This window comes from Rana temporaria, chromosome 5 (assembly GCF_905171775.1).
Source record: "Rana temporaria chromosome 5, aRanTem1.1, whole genome shotgun sequence".
In the NCBI taxonomy this organism is placed as follows: domain Eukaryota; kingdom Metazoa; phylum Chordata; class Amphibia; order Anura; family Ranidae; genus Rana; species Rana temporaria.
The window spans coordinates 392,134,511-392,152,486 of NC_053493.1; the positions used below are offsets into that span (position 1 = coordinate 392,134,511).

General features: G+C 43.4%; 1 protein-coding gene across 2 annotated transcripts in view; it reads left to right on the plus strand.

Annotated features, from left to right (window-relative positions):
• Positions 1–17,976, plus strand: part of FER1L6 (fer-1 like family member 6) — a 285,773-nt gene that overhangs the window by 172,206 nt on the left and 95,591 nt on the right. For both annotated transcript variants that reach the window (XM_040354933.1, XM_040354934.1), the window contains exons 20-22: positions 7,556–7,680; positions 11,219–11,353; positions 15,922–16,071. In XM_040354933.1, coding sequence (XP_040210867.1) covers positions 7,556–7,680; positions 11,219–11,353; positions 15,922–16,071 — 410 coding nt within the window. The remainder of the gene's footprint in view (positions 1–7,555; positions 7,681–11,218; positions 11,354–15,921; positions 16,072–17,976) is intronic.

Sequence of the window (17,976 nt, forward strand, 5' to 3'; positions counted from 1 at the left end):
GCAGGGCGACAGTTTTAAGACTAGCTAAGATTAGCCCAGATTTTTTTTTTAAGTGAACAGTCTCTATTCATTTTTTTTTTTTTTTTTTTTTTTTTTCTTCCACGTCAGACATAACCACAGCAAGAGACCTGCTCATGATTTTATTCATAATTCCGTCTCTATTTCAGGTATAGCATCATTTGTGGTAGTTTATATATTTTTTTTTTTTTTTTTTTTTTATTATTATTTTTTTTCTTGATTCTATATTTGTTATTCTGCTATTTGCATATTGTTTGATTTTTTTTTTTTTTTTTTTAAGCATATCTTCTTTCAGCCCTTTAACAATTTAAACGGGCTAGAGCGTTCCTCATATATACGAGATCCAACATGCTATCATTACGTGATAACGTGACACATCACCCCATCCCAGTCCCTTCCCTCCCCTCCCTCCCCCCCACTACCCTTCCCACCCCTCCCAGACCATCTCCCGACTCCACCTAGTATTTTTATTTCCTATATTGCTGCATTCTTATTCCTCTCTCATGTTTTCTGCGTATTTCCGAGACTTTTTAAAATCAATCCATGTTTCCCAGATATCCTTATTTCCTGCCTTGTTCTTTTCGCAACCGTATTTTACTTTCTCCCTCCTATAAGTACCCTCTACAGAGTCGATCCACTCCCATATTTGCGGGCTTACCGGGTTTCTCCATTTTAGGGGTATCAATCGTTTCGCAGAGTTCAACAAATGCGGAATTAGTGATCCCCTATAATCGTTCACTGGCGTTTCTCCCCCATGAAAGAGGACTATCCAAGGATTATTTTCCAATTCTTTTTTAGTTATCTCTTTTATCAAGGCCAAAACTTTTCCCCAGAACGTTTTGATTTTTACACAGTCCCACCACAGGTGGGCCATCGTTCCTCTTGCCTCACATCCTCTCCAACATTCCTCTGACTCCCCTACTCCGAATTTGGCCATTTTATCTGGGGTAATGTACCATCCTGTCAGACACTTGAAGTTCATCTCGGCGGTTTTTACATCAACCGCCGAAGTATGAGTCAAATTGAGGATTCTCCCTATGGTCGTCTTCCCCCTTGGAACTCCTAGGTCTCTCTCCCATTTCTGTATGTAGTTTAGCGTATCCGACTCGTCTATTTTCTGTAAATATTTATATACTTTGGAGATATTTCCTTTTGAACTTTCGGTACTACACATCTGTTCCAATGTAGTGTACTCCTCTCGTGACCTCAATGGGTGTGGGAGGCATTTAACGAATGACACCAACTGAAGATATCTCCACTCGCTGAGTGCCTCCATTTCAATCCTAATTTCGTGAAGGGTCATAATTTTGCCCTCTAGTGTTATGTCTTTTAACTGTGTTCTATTTTTAATCCACTTACCACCTACCTCTTTAGTCCCAGGTGCAAAATATTCGTTTTCTTTCAAATCTATAAGGGGTGAGTTAAATTTAGTTTTTAATTGTTTGTGTAATCGATCCCATATCCTTAAAGCGTTATGTGTAATTGCGTGTGTTGACGTGTGTAGGGTTCTATAGTGTGGGGGGTTCCAGATTAATCTCCCTAACTGTGCCCTCGCTAAGGTGCATTCAATACTTATCCATCTTTTATCCTGTGACTCTTTAGCCCATTCTATGACCCGTGTGAGGACCGAAGCGTTGTAGTATAATCTAATGTCAGGTACAGCCAGGCCGCCTTTTTTCTTGGTTCGTTTTAGAATTTGGGCAGAGACTCTATGTTTTTTATTGTTCCATATGTATTTCATTAGAAGGGAGTTAATTATTTTAATATATGACGGAGGCAAATAAATTGGGACCATTTGGAATTTATACAAAATTTTGGGGATAAGTACCATTTTTACCACATTTATCCTCCCAAACCACGATATTGGTCTATTGTATATAGTTTTAATTTCTCTTTTAATTTCGTCGAGAAGGGGGATAAAGTTTATTCTATATATTTTTTTCAAAGTATTTGCCATTTTTATACCCAAATACTTTATCTCACTTTGCCAGGAGAAATTAAATTTCTTCCGCAAATATAATTCTTCATCTTTGTGAATATTAATATTCAAAATCTCCGTTTTTGTTGTATTCATTTTAAAGTTTGAGACCTCGCCATATTGTTTTAAGATATCTATTAACTTCGGGAGGGTGACTCTTGGGCTGCTTATGTAGAATAATAAATCATCAGCAAAGGCTGACAGTTTATGCTCATCTTCGCCTACTTCTACCCCATAGATTTCTGGGTTTTGTCGGACCATTGCCAGGAGGGGTTCCAATGCTAGGACAAAGAGGAGGGGGGATAGGGGACATCCTTGCCTAGTCCCATTTTTCATCTCAAAAGGGGCGGATAAGGATCCGTTAATTTTGATCCTTGCACACGGGTGGAAATATAGGGTTTTTATTCTCCTTATCATCCCTGGACCTATTCCTATGAATTCTAGGGTTTGTATCAGGAATCCCCAGTCTACCCTGTCGAAAGCTTTCTCAGCATCAACCGACAGGAATAGACCGGGGGTCCCACTTTCTTTGATCTGCTCCAAGAGAAGGAGCGCCCTCACACCATTATCCTTTCCCTCCCTCCCAGGTATAAAACCTACCTGGTCTGGGTGGATGATGGCTGTCATCGCTCCCTTCATTCTTTCCGCTAAAATTTTTGCATACAGTTTCGTATCTGCGTTTAGGAGTGAGATCGGTCGATAACCCGAACAAGTCGTATTATCCTTTCCCTCTTTTTTGATCACTGTAATCGTTGCTGTTAAAGCCTCTCTACTCATTTCATAGTCAGTTCCAAGGCCATTAAAGTATTGGCAGAGTCTGGGGATTAAGATGGTACTGAACTTTTGTAGGTAGGCAGATGTAAAGCCATCTGGCCCGGGACTTTTCCCCTTAGGAGTGTTTTTTAAGGCCTCCCTTATTTCCTGTTCCGTTATTAAACCTTCCATCTCTTCCACCTCCTCTTCTTCTAATTTTGGGAGATTGGCTAACTGTAGTATTTCCCTACCCTTGTCCATTTTTTCACGTGGGCACCTGATGTTTTGTTGGATATCGTAAAGTTCTTCATAGTAGCTCCGGAATACTTCTGCTATTTTATTTTTCGCATATACTAAGTCACCATTCCTGTCTCTGATTTTTTCTATAAAATTCCTAGTTTTTTTTTTTCTTACCATTCTGGCCAAATTTTTACTAGGTTTGTTTCCCCAGACGTATCTTTCTCTCTCTGTCCGGTCTATATGTTTCTTAGTTTCTTGTTCCGCCAGAGCTCTATATTCATCCCTTCTTATACTCAACTTATGAAATATTTCCCTCTTTTGCCCCTGCGACTTATGTTCCTGTTCTAGCCGATATATCTCCTCCCTTAGTGTTTTTAATTTACTCGTTCTTATTTTGTTTTTCCTTGCCCCTTCTACAATAAAGATTCCCCTTATATATGCTTTATGGGCCTCCCAAAGGGATGCTCTTGAGATACCCTCCTTGTCGTTCTCCTGAAAATAACATTCCAACTCTTTCTGTATCCTCTCCACTACCTCCTCGTCCCCCAACAGACTCTCATCCAATCTCCATTCTGGTGGTGTGTCTTTTTGTATAGAAGTTTTTATTTTTAAGGTTATAGGGGCGTGGTCTGATAACGTCATGATCTCACACCTTGCTTCTATCACACTCTCCAGAAGTCTGTGGTCGACGAGGGCATAGTCGATCCTCGAGTACGTCCCATGCACAGGTGAGAAAAACGTGTAGTCGCGGGCCCTCGGATTGAGGATCCGCCATACATCCACCATTTGATTTTGTGTCATTTGTTTTATCAGTATTTTTAGTTGCTCACGATTTGTCCCCTGTGCACAGGACGTACTATCGAGGCTTGGACTCATACAGAAATTGAAATCTCCCATCAAGACTACATGGCCCTCTTCAAATTCTTTTAGTTTTCTCATGATTTTACTAATATATTTAACCGAGTTTACATTGGGGGCGTATACATTAGCTAGGGTATAGATCTCTCCTCCCAGTTTTATTTTCAGGAACAGAAATCTCCCCTCCGGGTCTGTTTGTCTATCCACCAATGTGAATCGGATTCTACGAGCGAATCCAATAGCAACCCCCCGGGATCGCGATGAGATTGTATCCCCATAATACCATATCGGGTATTCTGTTGAGTAGAGCTTTATATTGGATTCCAAGGTAATATGGGTCTCTTGAAGATAGGCAATATCTGTTTTATACTGTGTTAATTCACAGAGAATTTTGTGTCTTTTAATATGGGAATTTAGTCCCTTTACATTATATGAGAGAAACTTGACATCTGTCATATATCTTTTTTTTTTTTTTTTTAAGTGTTTGGAATATTTTCTTGTGAAGTCGGTCAGATGGTCTCCCTGCCTCCCCCCACCCCCCCACTCTTCCCATTCCCTCCCCCTCCCTCCTCCTTCCCATCTCCCCTCTCTCCCCCCTCCCCCCTCCCTCCCCATCCCATCCCCCCTCCCTCCTCCCCCCTGGCCTATTCTTGGCCTATGAGCCTTGGAAGGGCAATTCCTCGCCTTCACCCTCAACTCCTCTAATTGTGGTGGTGCTCGGGCACTCCCTTGGCTCCCCCCCTCCCCCTCCCCCCCCCCCTGGTCCACGATCCCGGAGATCCAGACAATTCAGAGCCCCACTAATCCACCCAAGTCGACAAGTCGGGGGGTTCTAGCTGCATTTTAGAGCAGAAATCATTCAGTTCTTCTGGAAATCTTAGTCGAGCCGATTTACCTCCCTTAATGCCTATTAGGCATGCCGGGAAGCCCCATTGGTACTTTATATGTTGTGCCCGCATCAGCTCTAAGAGTGGTTTCAATTGTCTTCTCCTTGCCAGCGTTTCCTTAGATAGGTCAGAGAATATTTGTAAGTCAGTCTCTCTGTATCTCAGGGGGGGTTTCCCCCTGAGTCTTCTCCAGATTTCTGCTTTATCAACATAATTCTTGAACCTGACAACAACATCTCTTGGCCCGTATCTATCTTTCATCTGGGGAATCCCCACTCGATGCACTCTTTCAATTTTGAGGGGCTTCGTTTCTGCTGGTCTCTCAAGTAAAGGACAAAAAATTGTGTTCATGATCTCCATGAGGTCTTCCTCCTTTTCCTCTACTATCGCTCTGACTCTAAGATTCTGCCGCCTGTTGCGATTCTCCTGGTCCTCTATCCTATAGGCCGCCATTCTCTGGCTCTCGGTCAGGGCCCTAACCTGCCCTTTCAGGGTGTTTATTTCTTGATCCTGTTCCTCTAATCTCCTTTCTGTCTCTACTACTCTTTCTCTGAGTCCTCCAAGGTCCACTCTCACCTTATTGATCTCTGTCTTTATGACATTTTCCATCCTTAATAGCATAGCGTTCATTTCTGCCTTTGTGGGGGGCTGTGTGTCCTGTAAGTCCGAGGCCAACACTTCCGTGTTATTATGATCTTGCTCGCTTTCTATTGTAATTTCACTTTTAGAGCTCTCCGCACTACTTGCTCCCTTTTTTAATTCATTCTTCTTCTTTTCAGTCTTTTTTGCAAGACCCGGGCTTTTAAGGCTCCCCTCTTGTGTCATATATTGCTGTATGGAGCTATTCCCCGAGTTGTTCTTAGTGGGTTTTAGGGTGACCCCTCTCGTCGATCTATTCATTTTGTTGGAGGGTCTAATTCTCTTCCCCAGTTTGAATAAAGACTTTTTACGGTCTACGATGTATTTTTACTTAGCCTTGGCTGAGCTCCTCTGTGTGGGAATATCTATTCCCCTCTCGCTATTCTCTCCACTCCCTTCAAGGGGGGAGACAGGGCGCAACGGGGAAAAAGGAGATAAGACAGACGGAGGGGACAGCCGGGAGCACCCAAAAGGAGAAGGAATACAGTAGAGGGGTCCCCTGAAGGAAACACAGAGTGGAGAAGACAGACAAAATGACCCGAAGTGGGGGTACCCAGCTCTATTACCACCGTGGTCCGGCCAGCTGTAGCTCTATCTTTCTACATGAGGGCTGTCCACCGTGTATTTCTAGAGCTTAAGCTGCGGTGTTTTCTCTGGTGTATCCTCCCTACCCAGGGTAGCCTTTCTCAGGGTTGGACCTCCCAAGCGTCCAGTGAGGTCTTGTATGTGTGTCTGTGCTTTGAGTGGAAGCAACTCTTTAAACTATTGAAACTTGTCTTCACTGGGTTGTGCACTGCGCATAATTCTGTGTGTTATAATTTATGCGGTCACCTTGCGGCAAGGAGTTACCCAGGTCACAGGTAATTTAAATATACCCACATTTCTGGTGAGATAGGCAAAGAAAAAAAAAGGGGGGTTCCAGCCCGCTCCACTACATATAAGATTTCTGGCACAAGTCTCTACCCTGGAGTCGTTGTAACTTAAGTCCCATATCTTTAGGTAGACTTGTCGACTTAACGCATATCAGTAGGTCACACATATAATTTCTTCAGCATGCTTTTCAGGCTTATTTATCAGAGCTCCCAATTTCTAGGCAATTATTACATATATCACAGCCCCTATTTTTTCATCAGTACTGACAGGATGCACCTATTGCCTTATATCAACGTCCAGCTTACTTTTATCAGTGATCCCACAATCAAGATAAGTATTATATTAATCACAGTCCATCAATGTTCCCATAATCAAGGCAAGTAGTGTCACAACCCAGACTTACTCATCAGTTTTCCCTAAATCACAGCAGGTAATATGTATATTTTTTTATAAAAGGAAAAAAAAAAAAAAAAAATCTTTCCTTCCTTTCCTTTTTCTTTCCCTCTCTTCTCCTTTGAGATCATAGAACCTTCAGGGGGGGGGGGGATTCCGGGGGGGAGGGGGGGGGCCGGGACGGCGTCCTGTCCCGCTCGGCTCAGATGAGCGTCTCACCCAACCTATGGACCTTTCGCAGCCGCTGCTCCACCTTTTCACTGACGGATGTCTGTTGAGTCCCGGGTCCCGTCGGAGAGTTTAGATCCCGCCGAGCGGGGCTGAGCAGGTCTCCGACTCCGGTCTCCGAGGTGTCAGCCTCCCACGCTGACTTCCACCGGACCGGTGCTGGCTCCGTCGGATCTCCGCCACTCGCTGCCTCGCGCCATGGAGCGCTCCGGCACCTCCCACCCTCACGCACGTCACGTCCTCATCGAGCCGAAGCTGGACTGTTTTCTGACTCTGCAGCGACTGTGAACATTTGGTGTGCCAGTCTCTATTCATTTAATAAAGGAACCTCAGTATTGTTCCCCCATTCTCCTAGAGTGTTACAAAATCCACTGCAGCTGGAATACTATTTTGCGGAGGTTGGCTCTCGGGCAAGCTTATCTGACCTTAGTTCAGCTCAGCTGTTCAATGAACAGATATTTTGATTGCTGTTGGGCTTTGTGTGGCTTAGCAAGATTCTGTACTATTTAATCAAAGGGACAGAAAAGCTTTCCTGAAATTCACAGAAAGTATCAGAATCCCACATTTGTTATAATCAATTTCTCTTATTTATTTCATCTTTTTGCTTTTTAAAGGAAATCAATACTGTGTATCTGATCATAGTAATTAGCAGTAAATTAATGTATGATGTGTTATTGATATCCTGCAGCAAAACACCTGTTCCAGTTGCGTGCCCACATGTACCAGGCTCGAGGGTTAATCGCTGCGGACAGCACCGGCCTATCAGACCCTTTCGCAAAAGTGACTTTTGTTTCGCACTGCCAGACAACAAAGGTAAAAAAAAAAAAAGTTCTTATACAGTACATGAGTGTTATTAGCTGATGATCATTTTCTCAAGTGTACATGGGGTGAAGCACAGTTCTTCTCTGAATCCTTTACATATCTGGATGGGGAAGCTAAGCAAGAAGGAATAGATTGCACACTACGCTCTGAGGCACCATTCACACCTGGGCATAGCGTTTTCAGGCAGAAAGTCGCGCAATTTTACTGCGATTTTGCCGCGATTTTTGCTGCGTTTTTTATCGCGTTTTATGCCGTGATTTTGTACAGGTCAAAAGGCCACCAATGTAAAATGCACAAAAAAGCCTAAATCTGCCTAAAAAAAAATTCCCAGAACTTGTTTGAGCTTCAGGCGTTTTGGAACTTCTGAAAAATTGTAAATATCTCGTGCCAAATTTAAGTGATAGTACAAAAAAATGATTAATTGAGCTGCACCCCAATAACAGTGCAATACTGAAATAAGTGATGAGAGTGCTGTGCAAATTAGTGAAAAAAACAATAATTAAATCCCCAGCAAAGATAATACAATTATGTCAAAGACAACTTAAACCATAAGTAACAGTGCAATCCATTATTGTGGTGGATACCACTAATGAAAAAATAGCTGAAAAAGTCCTTTACTAAAATGCTTTAGTGCATAGTAATTAGCCTTCAAAATCGCTGTGCATAGATCCACCTTCACCAACCGTGGAAGATCACCCAAAAAAGTGCTCTGAATAAGGGTGGCACCTTACCAGATGTTGTTGACCCTTTTAGCCAAAAAAGAGGTCAATATAGGCTCAAACCACAGGTGTGTAACTGCGTATCAGACTCGGACTCCTTGGATCAGACCAGGCTCCAATAGCAATATACGGAATGAAGAGAGAGCCACAATAGTATAATTCAGTTTTATTAAAAATTGTTAAAAAACAGGACGCCAAACATGCTTACTTTTGTCGGTGCCCCGGACCCGGCGCTGAGGCTGCAGAGCGTGTCATAAATAGTGGAGAGATGGTCCCTTCTCTGGCGTGCGTTCCACTTACTAGACTGGAGGACCAGCGGGACCGGAAGTTGCGTAGCTGTGCGTGACCAGGTACCGCCTCGACATACGTTTCGTTACCACGTCATCAGGAAGCGTACCTGGTCACGCATTGAGTATGCTTAAATGTGTCTATCAATCAGCAAGGGGGAGGGGAATCTATTGACGTCAGCCTCTGTCCCGGCCCCAAAAGCCAAACACTAAACACTAAAATGTCGACATGGTCGAACAACATAGCAAAATAATAGCCAAACTTACAAAAGGTAACTTATTACATTGGTATATCTTGATTAACAGCACATATACGTTGAAATGTTACATTTTAACATAAATTATGAAAGTACTCATGATATAAAATATCAGAAACAAATAATAAAAATAAAAATACCATGGGTTAATAATAAAATAATAAAATAACCAACCAGGGTCCCTATTCATCAGGGTAGTTTACTCATTGGTTATAAAGCAATTGAGATCAAGTTCGATGTTGAGACCCAACGGCTGCATAGATCTCAGCTGATACAGCCACTGGGTCTCATTCTGGGATATTGCGTTTTTAAGGTCAGTACCTCTCCAATGACTGGTGGCCCTGTCTATCCCATAAAAAATTAGTTTACGAGGGTCCTTATCATGGCATAGGGAAAAATGCCTTGAGACGCTATGATTAGGGAAGCCTTTGATGATATTGGCCACATGCTCATTTATTCTAACCCTCAGCTCTCTAGTTGTCCATCCTACATACTGGAAGGAACAGGGACATTCCAGTACATAGGTAACATATTTGGAGTGGCAGGTAATGAGCGGCTTAATAGTAAATTCTTGGTTAGTCACATTAGACCTGAATTTACAGATTTTTTTCCATGTCTGTTTGTGGTTTTACAAGATCTACAGCGGGTACAATAGTGGAAGCCCGACCCATTTAAAAATGTTAATGGTTTTACGGGGGGATCTGGTACATTAGGCGCTATCATGTTCCTCAAACCTTCTGTAGATGAATTTAGGTTTTGGTGGTAAAACCTTAACCAAATCTGTATCCTTGAGCAGGATAGGCCAAAATCTTTTGAAGATTTTTTACACAAATTTGTATTGTCTGTGGAATCCTGAAAGAAAAGCCACATCTCCTTGATGTGGAGCCTTCGTTTTGGAACTTTTGGCTTCAGGTGTTTTGGAATGGAAATGTGAACCATCTCCATAGAGAATAATTGATTTTTTTCCCCTCCAGCGTTTGCTAGCTTCAGGCTTGAGGCTGGGTTCACACTATACTACATGACAGCAGTATGACTTTCATCCTACTTTGCTCTGCGACATGGTCCTACATTGATCCTAAATTATCCCACACATTCAACTTTAATGAACAGGATACTACTTTGATCCGACTTTGTGATAGTCTGACTGGTTCTTTGACCAATCAAAACAATCCCAGAGTGAGATAAATTCCTTTTACTGCTGTGTCGGATGGTTAGGACAAGGATCCTACTTTGGTCCGACTTCAATGATATTCAATGGGTTGAAGTAGGATCAATGTCGGACCAAAGTAGTACAGGGAGCATTTTCAAAGTCGGACCGACTTGTGTCTGACCAGTTAAGACGGCTCTCATAGGGAAACATTGATTTTCACACGTCATGCCACATGAGCTCCCAATGTCGGAGCGTTTGTCGGACAAGTGTGAACCCGGCCTCAAGCTACAAAATGCTCAGGTGTGAATGGGGTCTAATACCCTAGTGCAGGATTTCTCAACCAAGGTTCCATGGATCCCTAGGGTTCCTCCAGAGGTTGCTAAGGGTTCATTGAGCAACGTCTGCCTCTCAGATAAGTTTCACTGATGCCACAGATTTTTTTTTTTATCAGATTGTATTTGAAGACAATTTTATACAGTCACGTAAGAGGTTCCAATGAGATGTTAGTCCCCAATAAACCATTTGAGGTACCTTCCACCTCGGCCCAGTATTTCTTCAACTTGGGACATCGCCTCATAAGATAGATAAGGGATCCTGAAGAATGACTGCACCAATTACAGTGGAACCTCGGATTACGAGCATAATTCGTTCCAGGAGAATGCTCATAATCCAAAGTACTCGCATATCAAAGCGAGTTTCCTAATTGAAGTCAATGGATACGAAAATAATTTGTTCCGCATTGACTTCAATGGCATGCAATACCAGATGTGGCCAGAGGTGGTGGGTGCCAGAGAGCCTCGGACACGGGCGAAAAGGCCCGAGGACACCTCGGCTGCAATCGGCGATGTTCGGCTCTGCTCTGCTCTGGCAAAATGGCACTTCCGCCCATAGCTCTGAGTGGCCAAATGTGACAGGTGGTGCCGCTGCCTGTTAGCTTGGCATGGTGCAAGACATTTGCTGCAGCCACAGCATGTGAACAGCCTCCTCCAGCTGTATTTTAGGTGGGCAGTCAGGCCACTCGTGTGGAAAAGGTCTTGGTGTTTTAAACTTGTTACATGTTAGGCAGTATTTTCCTATGTTACACATGTTCCTGATATTGGTATTTCTGCCCCACAGATTATTTCACAGACGTTGTCACCCACATGGAACCAGATGTTGCTATTTAACAACATTATCTTGCATGGAGAGTTACAGGACATTGTAGATGACCCCCCAAATATCGTCATAGAGCTGTATGATGATGATGCACTGGTAAGGAATAAAGCTCATATTTACAGCTGTATTAAAACCAAAACCAAAAATATAATATATTGCAGCTTACCAATCATTGTATGTGATGTGATGGCTGCATTAGTTTTCTTTTATTTTGCTTTTTCCCTTTGTTTTCACCTGGGGATCTGGCCAGTAATACACCTCTTGTATTAGTGAGACACAACTCTGGATGAATGAGAATAGGAGGCACAGCAGGCAGCGCCATTGTTGGTCTGGAGGGAGTGGTAGTGTTAAATGCATTAGCAGATTTTAAAACAGTAATTAAGCCAAACTCCAGCTAACACATTATAGTCATTTTTTTTTCTTTTGGGATAAAGATTTTACATATATAAATAAAAGCTGAACATTGTAAGTACCCCTGTCAGTGTTAAGTGGTTTGTCTCATCTATGTTAAAGCGGAGTTCCTACTAAAATAAAACATATAAAAAGTCAGCAGCTACAAATACTGCAGCTGCTGACTTTTAATATTCGGACACTTTCCTGTCCCAGGATCCAGCGATGCGGGGGGAACGAAGCCTCGCTTGTCTCCCCCTCCTCTCCGCAGCACCGGCATCACTACTGTGGGCGCACTGCGCATGTGTGAGCTGCACTGCGCACCTTTGATTGGCCGAGCAATCATCTGGGACCTGTGACGTGTCCCAGATGATTGCCGGGAGGGAGGGGGAGAGCTGACCTTCCGGCGCTGCGGTGCCCCAGGAGGAAGTGAGAGCTGAGATCCTCTAAAAAGAGAGTTTCCGTCCCCCCCAAAAAAATGACATGCCAAATGTGGCATGCCAGGGGGTCACCTTCCCTTAAAGCGGAAGTTCCATTTTTGGGTGGAACTTCGCTTTAAGTTTATACATTCCGCTGGAGAGCTTCAGCTTCTCAAACACAGTGCTTAGGCTTAATCACCAGATGAAAATAGAAAAAAGAAAGCAAAGGCAGCCATCACATCTAAGAACTGGTAAGCTGCAAAATTTATAAATGTTTGCTTTTGGGTTTAATACTGGTTTAAGTGATTTTAAGTTGGGGTAGAAGATTGGATTCAAATTTTAATGCATGAAAAATAATGTCACATATTACTGAATCAACCAAAGGCAGTGGCGGGTGGTGTTTTGTTTTTTTGCGGAGCACTGGCACTTACTTCATGGGTTGCAGGTGGGATCCTATGGGTGGCAGGCACTGGCCGGGTTGCATGCTCCTACGGGTGGGTAGCGGGCTTCTACGGGTGGCGGGCACTGGCCGGGTTGCATGCTCCTACTGGTGGGTAGCGGGCTTCTACGTATGGCGGGCACTGGCCGGGTTGCATGCTCCTACGGGTGGGTAGCAGGCTTCTACGGGTGGCGGGCACTGGCCCGGTTGCATGCTCCTACGGGTGGGTAGCGGGCTTCTACGGGTGGCAGGCAGCAGCTCAATTACGGCTCCTACGGACGGGTTGCGGACTCCTGCGGGCGGGTTGCGGACTCCTGCGGGTGGGTTTGCGGGCTTCTAGGGACGGTGGGCAGCAGCTGGGTTGCGGGCTCCTACAGTCAGTGGGCAGCGGGCGAGTTGCGGCTCCTATGGACGTCGGGCAGCGGCTCCTGTGTCCTCTCTGCATCACAGTGGCTTCCGTTGTGCGGTTCCTCCCTCCTCCCCCTAGGCAATTGGGGGACAGGTCTCAAGACGTGCTTTATGATTGGCCGAAAGGAGTATCAGTGTGGCGATTAGCGAATATTCATTCACTATTGTCAAACAACTGAGTGGGATTGGGGCTTAGTGCTCTGCGCCCCAAGCCCACCCTTTTTTGAAGCCTATTAGAACCTCTGGCTCTAATCACATGCTTCAAAAAAACACACCCTTGCCATTGGAATCCATAGTCCAGTGCCCTGTATGTAGATCAGGGGGCCAGACGCATGGATGGGGTGGGGGGGGGCTCACCTGTGCACCCCTAATGGATTGGCCGCCGCTGACTAAAGGGCAATGTGAGTTATTTTCTAAATTCACTTGGTGCTTAGTGTAGCTGCTATGGTAGATGTTATGGAGTTTTTTCAATTGCTGTGAGTTCTAGAAAAACAAATGATACAAATGATAAAACACAAATACTGTATATGTTTCCTAATTTTTTTTATATATAAATCATTCACCCAACATCCAGTCCATATCAGCATGAATAGGGAGGCCTCCACACAGACTGGAACTTTGTTGAAGTTAAAGTATATACTAAACCCACAACAGTAAAATCAGTCTGTATATGCAGTAAAGCATTCTTGTTATACTCCGTAGTGTGTTAACAGGCTGTTTGATTCTGTCTTCTCTGATCCTCCCATTCTTCCTTGTACCTCTGCTACCAGCATGAATCACTTCTGACAAGTTTTCCTGACACCAAGAGATAAAATGGTGACAGACAAGGGATGTCCAACACAGCTCTGTCCCTGTGTGCTGTGTGAAGGGGGGGGGGGGGGGGTCCCTTCCCTTCCCTCCAGTCAGCTCACTGAGCTCTGCAGAGTGTGACTTCAGCTCCCCACCCCCTGTTTTCTGAAGGCTCAAGCAAGCTGTAGTGTATACAGTATGCATTTTAAACAGATGTAGAAGACAGAGGGATACAAAAAACAGGTACAACTTATGTAGGAGGCAGAGGCGGCTCTAGGCTTTGTGAGGCCTTAAGCAAAACTTAGACATGAGGCCCCACTCACGCCCATAATGGAAAACAGTATTACATTTTTAGTCCAGAGTCCTTGCATAAGGAGATTGGTCCCGCACATCCGCAGGCAGTGCCATCAATCTTCCCGAAGCTGGGCTCTCCCCTTATTCAGTCAGGCAAATTAGGTTGGCCGCGAGGCCTTAGGTGATCGCCTAATTTGCCTAATTAGAGAGCCGCCTCTGGTAGGAGGATTTGTTTAACCTCTATGTATCACCTGAGGCCAGTAATTTCACTGGTGCTATGTAAGGGTTTACAAACACTTTAAAGTTGAAGTTTAGGTATGAAATGTATGGCATAATTATGTTGGTCCAGCTTGGCCCAATGAAGGTAAGCATATCTCAGTACCTGAGCGAAAGTTGTGGAGGCTGAAAATCAGTGATAGAAATTGTAACGGTCACCACCGTTTACGACCTTCCATCAACCCACGACAGCTCATCTGACACTCCAACCATCCAACAGACATCAGACATCCCATTTCCCAGAATAACAAGACTTGCTCTGTGTTCTGGTTTCAAATGCAAGACAACTTTAATGGTTCACTCTCAGCTTTTAAGCAATTACAGCATGTTACAGTACTCAAAGGAACAAAACCACACCCCACCCATACATCACACGATGAGCTTCAATCACATTCTTTTAGATAATTACATAGAGGAGTTAATTATCCCCCAGACGTTACGTCTCCGACAATAAGTCATTCACCTGCACAATACACATTGCACAGACGTCTGACCTTTAGAGTCACAACACATCTATCATCAATAGCACACAATGAAAGGTCTTCCAGAAGCCTGACTCAATTAACAACTCACTAGCCAGGGCTAATCATTGAAAAGAGTCATTATTGACCGGTAGGGTCAGAATATTCTTTACAGACATTAAAGAATATAATGTAGATTACTGTCCATGTTAAAACAATCCAATATATGTCTCTTTATTTCCTGGCTCAATCTGTGCCCAAAAGTGACTCCTGTTACAGGAATCTTCCACGTTTTCCGGGTTCAATGCCGACCAGCTGCCCTTCTCTATAACAACCACAGGGGGTTCACAGAACAATGGAATTCTCTGATTGGACAAAGTAGAGAGGTGGGGTGGTGACGTCACTACGCAATACAATTTATCTTTATATTATATTACAAATCCAGCAAATAGAGAAAGACCCAATTGTCATGACTTTATCTCCTGAGCGGAGCTGGAACTTAGGATCTGAGATCTTAGTACAAATGTCCACAAGAAGTTAGCAGGAGCGTCAACTAGCTTACCTTTATCTAAGGCTAAAATATCATTTTTGGTGGACCAAACCTATACAGTTGACCTCTAGGCAATTATAAATAAAACACCAATTAAATCAGTTATGTATAAACTCTTGTAATCTAGGCTGGTAAAGGTGGGAGAAGGGGGACTATGGGTCATTTAGGCATGCTTCAGGGCACATGTGCCAACAAGGAAAATGCAAACAGAAGGAGAGAGCAGAGTGACTGTTTATCAAACTGCTGCTGCTCCTTCTCTTTCTTGCTAGTGGCAGAGAGGTGGACAGGTGGTAGCACTTAACTATACTGAAAATAGGTCAGGTCACCAACCTGGCTGTGTTGTGTGATTGAGATTTGTAAATCTCAGGACTGGATAATTTTAAATACAAATTTTTTGGCAGGTTAAACGTTGTCCATTTACTTTATGCATTTAGATATTTTTGTGAAGTTCAACCAAAATGTTCTAATTAAAGCAATATGGCAATATTTTTTTGGTTTATTGATGTCTTTTGTGAGTGAATATTGGAAAAAAAATTAAAGTAACTTTCATAAAGTATTTTATAGATCCTCCATGTTATTACCTGTTCCTCCTAGTATATGTTACACTCTAGAGATTGCAATGTGTTTTTACCTTTCAGGGTAAACCGGAGTACATTGGATCCACTGTTGCTGCTCCATCAGTCACATTATCAGAGCAGACCTATTCTCCTGCCAAGCTGGCCTATTATCCCTTGTTCTGTGGCAATCTGTCTGGGGGAGATCTGCTAGCTGCCTTTGAATTGTTTCAGGTAAGTTTTTACTTGCATACCGGACCATATTTAGATATCACGGTGCTCTACAATCACTCAAACAATGGTACTCAGCTACAAGCTACAGCTAGAATAAGCTATTTGCGACAGAGCCCTGGTACCCTGCTTGGGTGCTTCCACCAAACAGGGCCTCCTGCTCGCCAAAACCCTCCAGCAGACCGACAGCTAATACCAACCCTTTTACCCCAACCATCATACACATACATAGACTAGATGTGTAGGTAAAACCAAAAGAATGAATGTTATTGAACAGAAATACATGTTTTTATACACTTCAAAAGTAGGTCAGTCACCAATAAAACCAAATATTACCCAAAACATCACACAATGGTTAGATAATGAGGTAGAGTTGACACAATGCTAATACAATCATGTAGGAACCTCTAATGCCGCGTACAGACGATCGGACATTCCGAAAACAAAACCGTGGATTTTTGGCTGTTGTTGGCTCCAACTTGTCCTGCATACACACGGTCACACAAATGTTGTCGGAAATTGCGAATGTCAGGAACGCAGTGACGTACAACACGTCGGATGAGCCGAGAAAAATTAAGTTCAATAGCCAGTGCGCCTCTTCTGCTTGATTCCGAGCATGCGTGGAGTTTTGTGCGTCGGAATTGGGTACATACAAGTTTTGTTGTCGGAAAATTTGAGAACCAGCTCTCAAATTTTTGTTGTCGGAAATTCCGACAGCAAATGTCCGGTGGAGCCTACACACGGTCGGAATTACCGACAACAAGCTCCCATCGAACATTTGTTGTCGTAAATTCCGACCGTGTGTACGCTGTATAAGAGTTAGCCAAATTATCCAACAGACAGAAACAATAGGTGACTCAATTAACTTAATTAACAACGGGAATGCATACCTAGGTGGCACACAATGGGGCAAAGACACTTATAACACTTTAAACAGATTATAGCAGGAGACCTCAGTATCGGGTTGCTTTGAGCTGATTATAATAACATCTCCTCTGATTCTAGGACGGGGTTGAGGCAGTCAATGCTGGTTTAAGCATAGAGGCGCCAAATATATCCGCGTCCTCCCGTTCCCAGAGTCTGTGTGTTTTGGGGAGACATGGACTTGAATCCGAAGTAAAATGACTCCACAATCCCCCAAGCACACACCACTCAAAGAATAGAGCCCCCAAAAGCCAGGGCCCATAGTTAGTAGGCAAGAGGCTAGCCTGCAGTCCCCTCCAAAAACAACCCTGTCCCAGTTGGGTCTGTCACACTATTCATGGCAACGCAGGCTCTGATTTATATGCAGGGATACTTTTTAACTCTACAGACCACAAACAAGAAAAAGGAGAGATGGTTTCATCTTTCCAGAACCAGAACATGCTCTGCAACCCAACAGGTGTCCAGATGTGGACAGAAGAGGGAATCAAAATAAGGAAAAGGTTACCACAGTTGGTAAATACTAGGGTTATGATGGCTCCACCTTTCTTCCCTGGGCAATGCCCACAACCATTTTCCTGTTGTATGACCAGCTGTCTACTGACCCATAGATGAAATATCTTCATAAAATCATGTCCATGTAGGAAGTATGAGAATGCAAACTGTAAAAAAAAGGGGGCATGAAAATAATCAGATACAGTAAAAGCTTGGTTTGCGTGCATAATTTGTTCCAGAAAAATGCTTGTAATCCAAAGCACTTGTATATCAAAGCATTTTTTTACAGGGTATAAAAGAGAAGAGAGGCACCTCTAAGTGTAGCAATGAGTTGCTAAATGTTGTACCTTCATTAAATGTAACCATATTGCTACATTTAGAGGCTCCTCTCTTCTTTTGTATACTCAGTTGTGACATGACGCTACTCTTATATCAAGACATTGCTTGTATATCAAGGCAACATGTATTAAAACATTTTGCTTGTCTTGCAAA